General features: G+C 36.3%; 1 protein-coding gene across 7 annotated transcripts in view; it reads right to left on the bottom strand.

Annotated features, from left to right (window-relative positions):
* The window catches only part of ppp1r13ba (protein phosphatase 1, regulatory subunit 13Ba), a 42,647-nt gene that overhangs the window by 23,555 nt on the left and 4,082 nt on the right, over window positions 1-15,010 (bottom strand). The window contains exons 1-5 of one of the 7 annotated variants that reach the window (XM_016534485.1): window positions 9,848-10,080; window positions 6,453-6,554; window positions 5,423-5,468; window positions 3,798-3,917; window positions 1,386-1,456 (exon numbers count right to left, since the gene is read on the bottom strand). In XM_016534485.1, the coding sequence (XP_016389971.1) occupies window positions 1,386-1,456; window positions 3,798-3,917; window positions 5,423-5,468; window positions 6,453-6,554; window positions 9,848-9,979 (471 nt within the window). In that variant the 5' untranslated portion in view covers window positions 9,980-10,080. Of the gene's footprint in view, window positions 1-1,385; window positions 1,457-1,652; window positions 1,920-3,797; window positions 3,918-5,422; window positions 5,571-6,452; window positions 6,555-9,847; window positions 10,081-15,010 lie in introns of those variants that run through there. The other 6 variants (XM_016534492.1, XM_016534553.1, XM_016534497.1 and 3 more) reach the window with 6 other exon arrangements.

The following is a 15,010-nucleotide window of genomic DNA, read 5'->3' as shown; positions in this document are numbered from 1 at the left end:
CTCCAAAAAAAAAAAAAAAAAGCACCAAAAAAGAAATGAACTATTAAAAAAATATATAAAAAATTTGTTAAAATATATACTAATAAAAGATAAATATTGGACAAAAAAAAAACAACTTAAAAAACAACGGCTTGTTAAAAAAGAGAGAGAAATGTTGCCCTGGTAACTGAAATAAATAAGTTTAAAGTATTAAAATTACTAAAACTAAAACTGTAATAAAGATAAATAACTTAGAAATAAATATTTTAAAAAAATAATGATGAAATCATTACATCAAAATGACTAAAATTATTTTTATAAAGAAAGTAATTTTAATAAAAAAATGACTAAAATTAAAAATTTAATAAAAATGAAAACTGATAATACAAAATAAAAGTTAATTCAAAATATTAATAAAAATACATAAATAATACTAAAATAACACTGTTCTGAAGCCATAAGTTGCTTTGTGTGAGGAAAAGACCCTTTGTTACTCATTGCAATCAGTTATAAGATATGTGAAAACAAATGACATTGATCATGTTTAAGTGCGTTTACATGCGCAAAATGGCAGCACTCACCTTATAATAAACGATATATCTAATTTTCTCATAGATGACTCAAGAATCATGAAAGCTTTCTCTTAACAAACCAGCAGACAAGTATTGCATATTATTATTACTAAAATAACACTGTTCTGAAGCCATAAGTTGCTTTGTGTGAGGAAAAGACCCTTTGTTACTCATTGCAATCAGTTATAAGATATGTGAAAACAAATGACATTGATCATGTTTAAGTGCGTTTACATGCGCAAAATGGCAGCACTCACTTATAATAAACGATATATCTAATTTTCTCATAGATGACTCAAGAATCATGAAAGCTTTCTCTTAACAAGCCAGCAGACAAGTATTGCATATTATTATTACATACTAATTTTATAATGAGTTGTATATAGAGTACGAGTATTCCAGTGTGTACAGAAATACCTAACTGTAAGTTATCTGCACTTTCAATATCAAGGACAATATGACAACATGCAGATGATACATCCAAAATGTTGTCAAGTGTACAGGCCCAAAGATAATTTAATTAAAGCTCAAATTAAGGAAAAGTGGGCCAAGAAGCCAATGAAAACACAAAAATGGGCAACTGATAAAAGGGCTTTTTAAGTAATTTCTAATCTTTCACTCCAAAAACAAAAGCAGATTTGCATCAAAAGTGTGCTTTTATGGCTTGATACATTAATAGAAACTACACACATTTACTGCACGAAAAGTAGAGCATTGCTCACTTAAGTGCTGAACTTAGTGTTTTGGCTACACAGTTTCACCGTAATTACGTGAAGCCTCAGTGAACAGTCCAGAAGGAAAGTGTGACTGAGAACAGCATGAATGGGAACGTACCCCATTCTCGCAGGGCTTGTCCGAGTTCCCCTTGCTCTTCCTGTCGGCCTGCTCTGAAGTTTGACTTCCTGCTGGAAATAAAACAAGATCACATCTTCACCCCTGCACTCGAAAAAAAGTCAAGATGGTTGCAGAGCTTAAAAACTCACCGCTGTGGGCAAACATAATCAGTGCTACTGGACAAAGGGGCATTTTTGTATTGATAAAACATAAAATAATAAAACACCAGTCACACGTATGGCTGAAAAAAGAAAGGGAAAGTGGTACCTTTGAATCTAATGAGCATATGATCCAGCAGTGGAATTCTGACTGGCATATTTACCCTGATTACTCTGTGCCGAGACAGTGGGTTGTTTAACAACGATTACCAACCTCCAGTCATTTCTCTTTTGTGAGCCTTTGTTTCACCAGCACTCTCAAATGTGCCATCTATAAATAAGCAGGAGCTTAATTCTCTAAATCCAGGGCTGTGTTATTATGTGTAATCCTGTCAGAGGCTCTGGAAATACCTAGACCTTCATGGACCGCGCCGCCTCTGATAGGCCTGTACGCAATCCCACTGACCGCCCTCTGCTCTCACAGACTAATTTAGAATGTACTGATACAATGAACTAGAATTGTACATTCCGTGCAAAAACTTACTGTCACAATGTTGCCATGGTGTTACTGCTTAGGTGTTATGAGTGGCTTTAGCTTGATAGTTTAAGAATGAAGAATTTAGAATATAATATTAGTATTGTAATTTTCAGGGTTATTGTAATTAACTAAAACTAAAATTGAAACCATTAAAAAAATTGCTATAAATGTTCACTGAAATAATATTATATATATATATATTATATAAGCTTTTTATTTCAACCAAGGCAACATTTTAATTTAGTTTAACTTGATGTACTAAGATAACTAAAACTGAAATTAAAATTATAAAATATATATACACATAGAAACTATATGGAGATGTATTTTTTTTTTTAAATGATTTAAAAAAAAACTTTACCATCAAAATGAAAATGGAAAATATAAAAATAAAAACTGATTCAAAATATTAATAAAAACTATAATAGTACCTCAATGATACTAACATTTTACAGTTGTACTATAAAATATTACAAATATTTTTATTAAATATTTAAGTTTTTATTTATAAAAAATATGTTATGTTTTACAGTATAATAGCATTATTACAAAATATCTGTTTAATATTTTTATTTAATAACAATAAAACCATAATTATATCAAATGGGTCAAAAATAGTGAGAATGTAGTCTATAAAACTAGAAAGAGTTTTTTTCCCCTCATATATCTAAAAACTAATAATTTTTCGAAAACAATTCAGCCCTATAAGCCTGTTTGCACTCAAAAAGAGTAAAAAGTAATTTTTCAGCTTTTGAAGAAAATTATAATTTTTTTCTGTGCAGATGCTCACAAAATCACTCCAGTCATTCATGAATGTTTTCATATCACAATATATTTAGCAGAAAAGCAAAATAACCCAATTAACCCATTTTTTTTCAATATTCTGCAGCCCTAGTTCAAATCACTAACCCTATGTATGAGCAATATTAGTGATGCATTCTGTCATTTTAAAACTCAAAGTCTGCATTTCTCTGTGGAGGTCAGACAGGCGTCGGCGCTCCTCGTCTTCTCTAGTCTGATGGAGCTGTGGTCTGTCTCAGGTGCAGATTTGAGTGCAAGAAGGCGGGAGACCAATTACACACAAAAAGGATTAGTTACGTAACTGCAGATAACTGCGGAGGAAAATCTCTGCAAAGCCCAACTCTGACAGGACTCTCATTTAAAAGAACTGAAAGAATCAGTCTCACTAGATTTGAACACTAGAAACATTAATCATGAACCTAAAACGGCTTTTAGTTAATAGGCAATAAGCAAACATGCTCCCCTAAACTTTGATTTTATTGAATCAGTTCATCTGTACAATTCATTCAAATGAACAAATGAATAGTGATTCAGTACCTTTAATAAATTTATCTTGGTAAACTACAGATTAGCAAGTATTAGTTAACAAGTGGCTCTGATCTTACACTACATCCAGTAAGTAAGATTTATTTAAAAAAAAAAAAAAAATGAATACTTTTTTCAGCAAAGATGCATTAAATTAATCAAAGGTGACAGTGAAGACATTAATAATGTTACAAAAGATTAAATGCTGTTCTTTTGAACTTTCAGTTCACCTAAGAATCCTGAAAACACAACATTTTAATTAGCACAACTGCTTTCCTCATTGAATAAGTTCCGAAGGATCATGTGAGAGAGCATAAGAAACGTAAAAAAATCTTAACGACCACAACATTTTGAACAGTAGTTAAACACAACGGCACAAAAAAAAGAAACCAAGTAACTGACAAAATGTCCTGTCGTGGTCATGGCCAGTCTTTCATCACTTTTACCCACCTTGAGAAACGTTTGCGATGGGAGACTCCTCGTGCCGCAGGTAAAACTTCACTTCCTGTCTCCTCTGACCCCATTTCTGTAGGTGCTCAAACATCAGCTGATCAAAAGGGATCGCTCTCTCTGTGAGAGAGAGAGACACAGACACTCTTTGTTACAGTCAGGCTATAAAACCCTGCACTCTATGCATAGCACAGAAGATGTCAATGTCAAAACTGTTATAATACTTCTCTATTTTAATCTGATCCGCATGGTATGAAAACTTAAAAAGGAAAATGTCCTTTCTATTACATAATAGCCCCGTAGCAAAACACGGTGGCACGTCCAGATGAAAAAGGTCTGGCTATCCTTGCTGAAGGCTATCTTTACTGTCTTTGACAGTGCGGGCCGCGTGCCATGTGTGGGACACTAGAATAACAGGCCCGCAGGAGCCATGTAAACAAACCTAGAGGCTGCGGCCCAGGCCCTGAGACGTTCTGACCCACATTCTACCACCCACTGTCTAGGACAAACTCTGACAAGGACGTCATTGTTATGTGATGGACAGTTTTGCTTTCTCTGTGGGATCTGGTCCATGAACGTTTCCATTCAGTGCTATTTAGTGATGTAAAAGCGCTAAGCAATACATCTGTATCTGTCAGCCATATTGAGCAGAGCATGTAGAAATCCGGCTGCACTGTACATATGCCATGATGAAAGAACAGTCCTTGACGTTCAAAAGAGTTGAAAACAACGCTGACTCATGAGACTAGACAGACTAGAAAGCACTATATGATTTTACATTACTGTGTAATATGTTGAATCGACGCTAGTCTCAGACTCAGATGGCTCACTTACGGGCCCCCATGAACCATTCAGGGCAATGTTGTTACTGTTATCTAAAACTAAAACTATTAAGCTTATTGAAAGAAAGCTGAAATTAAATAAAATAAAAATATAAATATAAGATGAAAAACTTAACCTAACCTAAAAAACGTATAAATTAGAAATGTTGCTTTGCAAGAATAGGTCAAAAATACTAGCTAAATCCGAAGAGTGTATATTGTCTAAATTCAATCAAAGACACATAGACTATTTATATTACAACCTGCAAGTTCAAATATACTACCATTCAAACATTTGGGGTTGGTTTTCAGTGAAGTCGCTCATGCTCACCAATCAAAAATCATCAAAATAGAGTAAAAACAGTAATATTTTGAAATATTATTACATTTTAAAATAACTTTTTCTATTTGAACACATTATAAAATATAATTTATTCTTGTGATGGTAAAGCTGAATTTTCAGCAGCCATTACTCCAGTCTTCAGTTTCACATGATCCTTCAGAAATCCTTTTAATATGCTGATTTGCTGCTCAAGAATCATTTATTATTATCAGTATCAATGCTTCATATTTTTGTGTAAACTGTAATGCATTATTTATTTCAGGATACTTTGATCAATAGAAAGTTCAAAAGAAATGCATTTATTTGAAATATAAATCTTTTGCAACATTATAAATGCCTTTACTGTCATTTTTGATCAATGCAGCGAATCCTTGCTGAATAAAACACTTTATTTTCCTTTAAAAAACATCGTAATGACCCCAAACGTTTGAACAGTAGTGTATGTGCCAATAGACTCATACCTTTTCCTCTCCAGACCTCAGCGAGGTGGCAGCCGCTCTCCCCAGCCTCCTTACAGAATTCCACCACATCCTTACAGAGCGTCTCTGGGGTAATGGGCACCTCGGTCAGCAACTGTTGATTATCACTCAGGAATACAGTCAGAATCATCTGTAAAGAGGAAAGAATAACTTCTTTCTTTGAGTGAACTTCCAGCCTCTCATTTTTGACTGTGTGGGCTTCTCTTTAATCTCTCTTGCCTTGTCATAATTCTTGAACGGTTTACGTAAATTTTCCCAGTGGTCTGCACCACAGCCATCTCATCAAATGAGTGCCAATTGCAAAGACAGATGCGAGCGAAATAAAAGGCATTCAAAAGTTGAGCTGAAATCAAGGGAATTGCATGTTTATTCTACACACTGCCAAGAAAAAGTAATCATTATGCCTGACCTATTATCTCCCACGTACCAAAACATATTGGCAAGGACTTTAACCACACACAAAATGGAAAATATCTAAGCTTTATATGAGATTTAGGAAAGAAACCTTCAAGATGGACAGCAAAGTCTGCGTCATACACAAACGTCAATCTACAAGTCATTTGATGATACTTTAAATATCATCCAATGGGGTTTCTATCAAAGAGGATTAAGCTAGTGGTCAGGAAAATTGGATTAAGAATTGCCCCCCGAAAAAACTTTGATCAAGAAAAAGACAAATACAAACTTTAGGTTCTTGGTTAAATGGCATTTGCCAGATTTGAGGTCGTGCTCACCTGTGCAATGCGGTGAGATGTCAAGTGGTATGATGAGAAATAATAATAAAATAAAATAAAAAATTACATTGAATTATTACATTAAATTAAATTAAATGTAAACAAAAATAATAAACTGGCTTTAAGCACCCCTTCAAATAAAATAATATTTGAAAAATATATTTTGAAAAATATAAATCTGTCATTTTGGATTAACACCAGGCATTTGGGCAATGCGAGTATTTTATTACATCAGTCACCAATAAAATGTAAACACATTGATGTATCCTTCACTTCACTTCCTTACAGAATTCCACCACATCCTTACAGAGCGTCTCTGGGGTAATGGGCACCTCGGTCAGCAACTGTTGATTATCACTCAGGAATACAGTCAGAATCATCTGTAAAGAGGAAAGAATAACATCTTTCTTTGAGTGAACTTCCAGCCTCTCATTTTTGACTGTGTGGGCTTCTCTTTAATCTCTCTTGCCTTGTCATAATTCTTGAACGGTTTACGTAAATTTTCCCAGTGGTCTGCACCACAGCCATCTCATCAAATGAGTGCCAATTGCAAAGACAGATGCGAGCGAAATAAAAGGCATTCAAAAGTTGAGCTGAAATCAAGGGAATTGCATGTTTATTCTACACACTGCCAAGAAAAAGTAATCATTATGCCTGACCTATTATCTCCCACGTACCAAAACATATTGGCAAGGACTTTAACCACACACAAAATGGAAAATATCTAAGCTTTATATGAGATTTAGGAAAGAAACCTTCAAGATGGACAGCAAAGTCTGCGTCATACACAAACGTCAATCTACAAGTCATTTGATGATACTTTAAATATCATCCAATGGGGTTTCTATCAAAGAGGATTAAGCTAGTGGTCAGGAAAATTGGATTAAGAATTGCCCCCCGAAAAAAGTTTGATCAAGAAAAAGACAAATACAAACTTTAGGTTCTTGGTTAAATGGCATTTGCCAGATTTGAGGTCGTGCTCACCTGTGCAATGCGGTGAGATGTCAAGTGGTATGATGAGAAATAATAATAAAATAAAATAAAAAATTACATTGAATTATTACATTAAATTAAATTAAATGTAAACAAAAATAATAAACTGGCTTTAAGCACCCCTTCAAATAAAATAATATTTGAAAAATATATTTTGAAAAATATAAATCTGTCATTTTGGATTAACACCAGGCATTTGGGCAATGCGAGTATTTTATTACATCAGTCACCAATAAAATGTAAACACATTGATGTATCCTTCACTTCACTTAAAAATTTCACCTTAAAATAAAATTATATTTAAAAAAAATATGTTTTGAAAAACATAAATCTGTCATTTTGGATTAACATTGGAGTACAGTAAGAATGACTGTAACAAATAAATCTCTTTAGGTACACCAGACATTTGGGCAATGTGCGTATTTTATTACATCAGTCACCAATAAAATGTAAACACACTGATGTATCCTTCACTTCACTTAAAAATGTAAATACTGTATATCTTATAAATCCATCTGAATTCAATTCCAACCCGGGGCAGGCTTTACTCCTAAAGTGTAACACAATCCCTCCAAACAAGCAAGCAGCAGGTTGAAAGAGAAATTCTGTAAGGGTTGGATTACAGGGCAGAGCTATAATAATCTGATTAGGAGGGGGTGCAAACATGCGAGCGTGTGGCTACAGAGAGCTAAGGAAACTGTTTCGCTAGCTGAAGCCAAACTAATCCAGAAAGGGAAATGCTGCTGTGATCTGTGAAGACAGCGGATAATCCCGACCTGGACAGCTGCCTGGAATTTTATTGTCACGAGGTTTCATATTAAAATAGCTCAGGGCCAAAACAAAATAAAAATAAAAGTCAAATCATGCTAACACGCCATCTGAACAATTCAATTGCTGGACCAAAGCCATGACCAAAGACAAACATTGTAAATCAATTAGAATTAAAGGAATAGTTCATCCAAAAATAAAAATTCTGCCATCATTTACTCACCCTCATGATATTTAAAACCTGTATGACTTTCTTTTTTAAGAACACAAAAGGAGATATTATGAAGCCAAACAAGCAAGCAGCAGATTGAAAGAGAAATTCTGTAAGGGTTGGATTACAGGGCAGAGCTATAATAATCTGATTAGGAGGGGGTGCAAACATGCGAGCGTGTGGCTACAGAGAGCTAAGGAAACTGTTTCGCTAGCTGAAGCCAAACTAATCCAGAAAGGGAAATGCTGCTGTGATCTGTGAAGACAGCGGATAATCCCGACCTGGACAGCTGCCTGGAATTTTATTGTCACGAGGTTTCATATTAAAATAGCTCAGGGCCAAAAAAAATAAAAAATAAAAGTCAAATCATGCTAACACGCCATCTGAACAATTCAATTACTGGACCAAAGCCATGACCAAAGACAAACATTGTAAATCAATTAGAATTAAAGGAATAGTTCATCCAAAAATGAAAATTCTGCCATCATTTACTCACCCTCGTGATATTTAAAACCTGTATGACTTTCTTTTTTAAAAACACAAAAGGAGATATTATGAAGTTTTAGTCCATGCAATGAAAGTCTGTGGTGTCTAAAACTACATTGGACGATTTTGATTGTATAAACAAAAACAAAAAACAAAACACTGAGACATTTCTTAAAATATATTTTTTTGTGTTCCACAGAAAAACTGGTTTGGAATGAGATGAGTGTGCTTAAATGATGACAGATTTTTCATTTCTTGGTGAACTATCCCTTCAAATAATGAAGAAAGCAAATTGACAAGTACCGTTTTACATTAAAGAGATAGTTCACCTTCAGATGCTGGTCCCCATTGACTTCCATAGTATGGAAAAAAAAACACTATGCAAGTCGATGGGGACCAGCAACTGAAGGTGAACCGTGCCTTTAACGGTTCAGTAGTTAACTAGTTAGTTAATGTCAGATAACAATGAACAATACTTCTAACCAATCAATTTTGAAAATCAAAAGTTGTATCTGTTAACATTAGTTAATGCATTTTTAACAACTAACAATACCAAAGATGAATACATGCAGTAAAAAGCATAATGGTCATTGTTAGTTCATGTTAGCTTGTGTATTAACTAATGATAGTCTGTGAGTCCTGGGAAACACTGAAATGTAACTTCATCTTTTACTGAATGAAAGTTCCAGATTCTATTTAAATAAACACAGAAAATAATTTTAACTTGTCCCTCAATTTGCATAAATAAACAAATAAAAACATAGAAATTATAGACTTATAATGAAATATACCCCATACTCATTTTAGACTTCCATTTTAAGTGGATTTCTGTCAATATATATTTTTTGTTTGTTCTTACAAATTGAGAGAAGAGAATAATTTTCTCCTAATCAACAGCACTACCACAAATTTTCCAAACTACAAAAGCTTGCATGCAAGAAATAAACAACAATTGTATCCCAGCACGCCACAAACATGTGCGTGAAATAGCAATCTTTGATTTAACATATCCGCGATCCATTCCAACTATAGCAAGACTCCATTTAACACTCCTCACTTACACATGCACTTAAAAACAAATGTCAATCTTCTGGAATCCGCCATGCCCCACACATGTCCCGCTATTTTAAGCTGTACACAAGTGCCTAAACTTCTATCCTCAGCGTCCCCTCATCTGCCCCTATATTGCTTGTCCTAAGCCCTCTGGACTTTCACCTTAGTCGCCCCGTGTGGCATCTTGAGTTTCTGGTCTTCCTTCCCCTGCACCCGTGCTCTCTTCTGCAGCCAGGGTCTGGCCTTGGAGGTGCTGACCAGGCTGCGTAGCACCATACTGATGAACCTCCTCATGGAGCTCTGAGGCTGGGGTTGATGAATTGGAGGAGCCGGGCAGTCCAGGCACTGGGGAGCTGCCTGCTGCCACTGGAGTGTGTCTGTCTTCTTTCTCTGGGTGCCTGACTGTCTGTCTGACTGAGAGTGTGTGAGTGTAGATACTATAGAGTGGTCAAGGAAGGAGAGGGTGGGAGGGGGTTTGGGGGCATTTTGGGAAGAGGAGGGGGGCCAGTGAGGGTGGGCGAGCTCTCTTTCCCAAACTGCATTCCCTCCAGGAGCAAGCGGAGGTGCCAGGGGAAGATAAGAAGTATCTGATGACAATAAACAGACGGTCCTGTGACATGTCACTGATAGAGTGGACCGAACTCCACGTCACGCTCACTCATACTAAAACACACACACTTCCGTGAAGTGAAGTCAAGTTCATAACACTTACGTTATCAAACTAAGAAGTGCCGAATTAATGCACTTAATGTATACATCAGCTTTAAACATGCCAACCATCCATTCAGATTAAATATAAACTAAAAATTTTACCTTTTTTGGTAAAAAAAAAAGAAAAAGGTTGTTAGGGTGTTCTAAGTGGTTACCAAGGCATTGCAAAGCGGTTGCTAAGGTGTTCTAGGTGGTTGCCAGAGCATTTTCTAGGCGGTTTCTAGCATGTTCTGGATGGTTGCCATGTCATTGCTAAGCGGCTGGTGGGGTGTTCTACTGTAGATGTTTCCAGAGTGTTGCTAAATGGTTGTAAAGGTGTTCTGGGTGGTTGCCAAGGTATTGCTAAGTGGTTACTAAAGTGTTCTGGATGGTTGCCAAGCAGTTGCTAGGGTGTTCTAGGTGGTTGCCAGGGCATCGCTATGCAATTGCTAGGGTAATCTACTGTAGATGTGTACAGAACATTGCTAAATGGTTGCAAAGGTGTTCTGGGTGGTTGCCAAGGCATTGCTAAGTATTTGCTATGGTGTTCTGGATGGTTGCAAAAGAACTGCTAAGCCCTTGCTAGGATGTTTTGGGTGGTTGCTGGACTCGTTGCCAAACAGCTGCAAAAGTGTTCTGGGTGGTTGCCAAAACATTGCTAAGCAGTTGCTAAGGTGATCTGATGGTTGCCAAGAGGTTACTAGGGTGTTCCAAGTGGTTTCCAGGGCATTGCTATCCAATAGCTAGGGTGTTCTCAAGTGGTTGCTGAAACATTGCAAAGCGGTTGCTAGCATGTTTTGAATAGTTGCCAAGGAATTGCTAAGCAGTTGCTAGGGTGTTCTATGTAGTTTCCAGAGTATTGCTGACATGTTCTTGATGGTTGCCAAGGCATTGCTAAGCAATTGCTAGGGTGATCTACTGTAGATGATTTCCAGAGCACTGCTAAGTGATTATTCTAAATGGTTGACAAGGCATTGTTGGTGGTTGCTAGGGTGCTCTAAGTGATTACCAAAGCACTGCTAAGAGGTTGCTACAGTGTTCTAGGTGATTACCAGAGCATTGTTAAGCAGTTGCTAGGATGCTCTGGGTGGTTGCTAGGTGGCTACTTACTTGCTCATGTCAAAAGTGCCCCTACTGCCAAGATATTCTACTATTGTCACGCTGACACACACACGAGGGATGAGGAGACGCTGGAGAATACTTTTAACAGGACTTTATTTGCACCAAGGAACCAAGGGAGACGAACACAGGAAGACGTTCACACGAAGACCTTCACCATCGGACAGAGAACTAGGGACTGGGAACACTTTATATACACACACACAGGAGGAGGGGATGACGAGACACACCTGGGAGCCATGACACATCAAGGGAAACACCTGGGAAGAAATCAACTTAATTAATCAGGGGAGGAACAACAAACCAAATAAGGGCATGGGAAGGCACATGGGGAGCAGGACACACACGAAACATGAAACAGAGTCTGACAACTATCTAGATATGCCTCCTTAAAGTCGATAGGATTTTTTTTTTTTTCATTTTATTGTCTGCCAGATGAATATTGTCAGAGTTCTATATCCGACAGCTTTGATAAGCCCTGGAAAAAAATAACCTAGCCATAATAAGTATGAGCAATAATAATAGTGATGCATACTTTAGCATTAACAAACACCACTAAAAATCAATATGGGCTTTTTCTGAAGCGCTGAGCATCTTGTTCATCTCTGCCCATGGCGATTGCACAGTATCTACAGAAGAAGGTTTTCTGATTCCAAAGAAGGAGCTGAAGTCGCAGCACTCAATGCTTTGTCAATAATAAATCTCAGGACACAGGCAGGCCTTGTCACTGTGGGTCTTGGGCGTCCTGACAAATAGAGCTCTGGCTGAGACACGTCTGACTGGGTAAAGCTGCCCAGTTTCCACTTTAGTTTGTAACATGTCACTGAATAAGAAGCTTCTGTATGGAAAATGAAAAAAAAAAAAGACAATGAAACACTTCTGTGAATGTCATATAATACTGTCAGACTGCCAAATGTCTCAACATATAACTTGAAGCGTTTTAATTCATTTGATACAGATGGGATATGTGCCCCTGCTAAAGCATTGTGGGATTGTTGACACTGTGAATGCTCACCTGATTTACTGTACTGAGCCGTCAATAGGGTTTCCATAGCAACGACTGCACCCACGGAAACATGTCAGTTTCCCTCACTTCACTGCCGGTCAAAGACTTGCATAGTTAAGTGCAGTTAACAGCAGTAAACAGCACACTCAATCTCTGAGCATTTAACGGCTCTGACAGCTTCTCGCTCTCACGGCGGAGTCTGACACCTGGACCCAGTGAGCTCGAAAACAGACCAAAGTATGTTTGGATTCCATATTTAATGGAAGTTTTGGCTTTGATGGCATGGAAAAAGCACTAAAAGGAAAACTGAAATGGAAAATGAGGGAAAATGAGAATAAAGCATCGTAAATTCCAAGAATATATAGATATAGTTATAGATATAGTTACAATATTTACACAAACTACACACAAATTAGCTATATATAGAACAATATATTTACACTACCGTTTAAAAGTTTATTGAAAGAAATTTAAAAAAAATTTAATGTCCAGAGAGCAGGTTGGTTGATATACCCATTCAAAATCTGAAGTCAGTATGATATATATATATTTTTAAATAAATTAATACTTTTATTCAGACATTTCTAATTTTACAAAAGTTTTCTCTATTAAAGAACCCTGAAAAAAAAATATTAAGCAGCATAACTGTTTTCAACATTCATAATAATAGTAATAATAATAATAATAATAAAATAATAATAAGAAGAAGAGTTTCTTGAGAACCAAATCAGCATATTAGAATGATTTCTGAAGGATCATGTGACACTGAAGACTGGAGTAATGATGCTGAAAATTCAGCTTTGTCATGACAGGAATAAATTACATTCAAAAATATATTAAAATAGAAAAGAGTTATTTTAAATATTAAATAATTTGTAATTTTACTGTATCTTTATGACACTGCTAAATATTTATACTTAAATATTTATCCTAATGTCATGCCAAGCACTATATATCACTAATAATGTTTGCTAATGATATTAAATATAAAATGTATAGTCAAAGTTACCATTAATGCAAAGGTGAAGCGCTAGAGTCAATACCCTCAGGAGACTTAGAGATTCAGCAATACTGTGAGGTCGCAATTTCAATAATGAGGCTCTGGGGAGATGTGAGTGACACTAGTGAGGACTAATAACTAAAGCACACACTGGCTCAGCTTCCTACTACAGCGATGTTGGTTGTATTAAAGATCCTGAGCTGCCAACACTCTCTGTTCTGAGTGCAGATGAAGTTGTAATCTCACAGCCAGAAAGCTGCCTGCCAGAGTGTAAAGGACAGGGCAAAAACAGCCGAAATGTGTGTGCGTTCACCTAGGGCACAATTTGTTCAATCTATAACTGGAAATTGATAAGAAGAGACAGATTCATGTTCTCACAGCAAATGAAAATCCGTCATGGTTCATCTAAAAGCGTTAATGCTCAGTTCTACAGGAAATTAACAAACTGTGAGGTAAACAGAGTGCATCTTCCTATTTACTGCCTCAATTTGCAAACGTAAACTCACTTGTCATAGCTTATAGCTGTCATAGACTTTGCACTATGGGCGGCATGGATGTTTATGAATATTCAAAATGCTGTGAGCAATTTTACATCGCAAAACAGAATAACTCTTGCTTATTCCCAGACAGCAACATAGTGTTGGCCCAGATCCGGCCCACATCTGGCCCATGTGAAATCCATGCGGACCAGATGTGGGCCGGATCTGGGCCGAAACTTTCTGCTGTCTGGGTTTTGTCAAATCAATTTTTAAAATTGCTAAATTTGTTGCTAGGTGCTTTTGGAAGAAAAAGTTGCTAGGGTAGTCTGAAAAGTTGCTAAATTTAGCAACAAAATTGCTAAATTGGCAACACTGAGCTTAACATGAAGACAGATATTTCTGCTTGCTTATCATATTTGATATTTTATTTATCTTGTCGCAAAGGAAGAAAATACTTCTGCATTTCACATCCTGCACTTCTAGAGTTATAAATAGTACAGTAAGTCAACATAAACCCCAGCTCTGAAAATAAAAGACTGATCTGTGTTAGTGACGTACGGATCGCAAACATATCTTTTTTTTTAAACCGGTTCTTTTTAGTAATCTGGATGAATCAGTTCACCAAATTGGACTGAACCGTCTGAAACAGTTTGCAGCTCGAGTCAGCACAGCTCTATAAGTTACTCAATCAAAACTCACTTTCGGACATGCCTGACAGTCACTCCGACTCGAAATGAGCCAAAATCCAAGAGTTTATGATCCTATTATGCCAGTTTTTCTCATTCTGCACTCCAGTTAATCTATGAAGGTATACAGTCAAGTCCAATTTACAAACTGTCTGCTGAGGGTTTAAAACGGGAGCAAAATGTACACTGTAAAATCCAATAGTTTACCTTACTTAGATATAATTAGTTATCTTTACTTAGTTGTTATACTTACTCGGTTTTATTAAGTAATAGCAAATTTTAAGGCGAATAAAACAACTTAGTTTCTGCAATGAGTAACTCTTACTTAAAATATTCAAGTAGCCA

Source organism: Sinocyclocheilus rhinocerous, unplaced genomic scaffold, assembly GCF_001515625.1.
Source record: "Sinocyclocheilus rhinocerous isolate Xijiao unplaced genomic scaffold, SAMN03320098_v1.1 scaffold1004, whole genome shotgun sequence".
In the NCBI taxonomy this organism is placed as follows: domain Eukaryota; kingdom Metazoa; phylum Chordata; class Actinopteri; order Cypriniformes; family Cyprinidae; genus Sinocyclocheilus; species Sinocyclocheilus rhinocerous.
The sequence above is the reverse complement of the archived record's forward strand: the minus strand, read 5'-3'. Positions and strand labels throughout refer to the sequence as shown.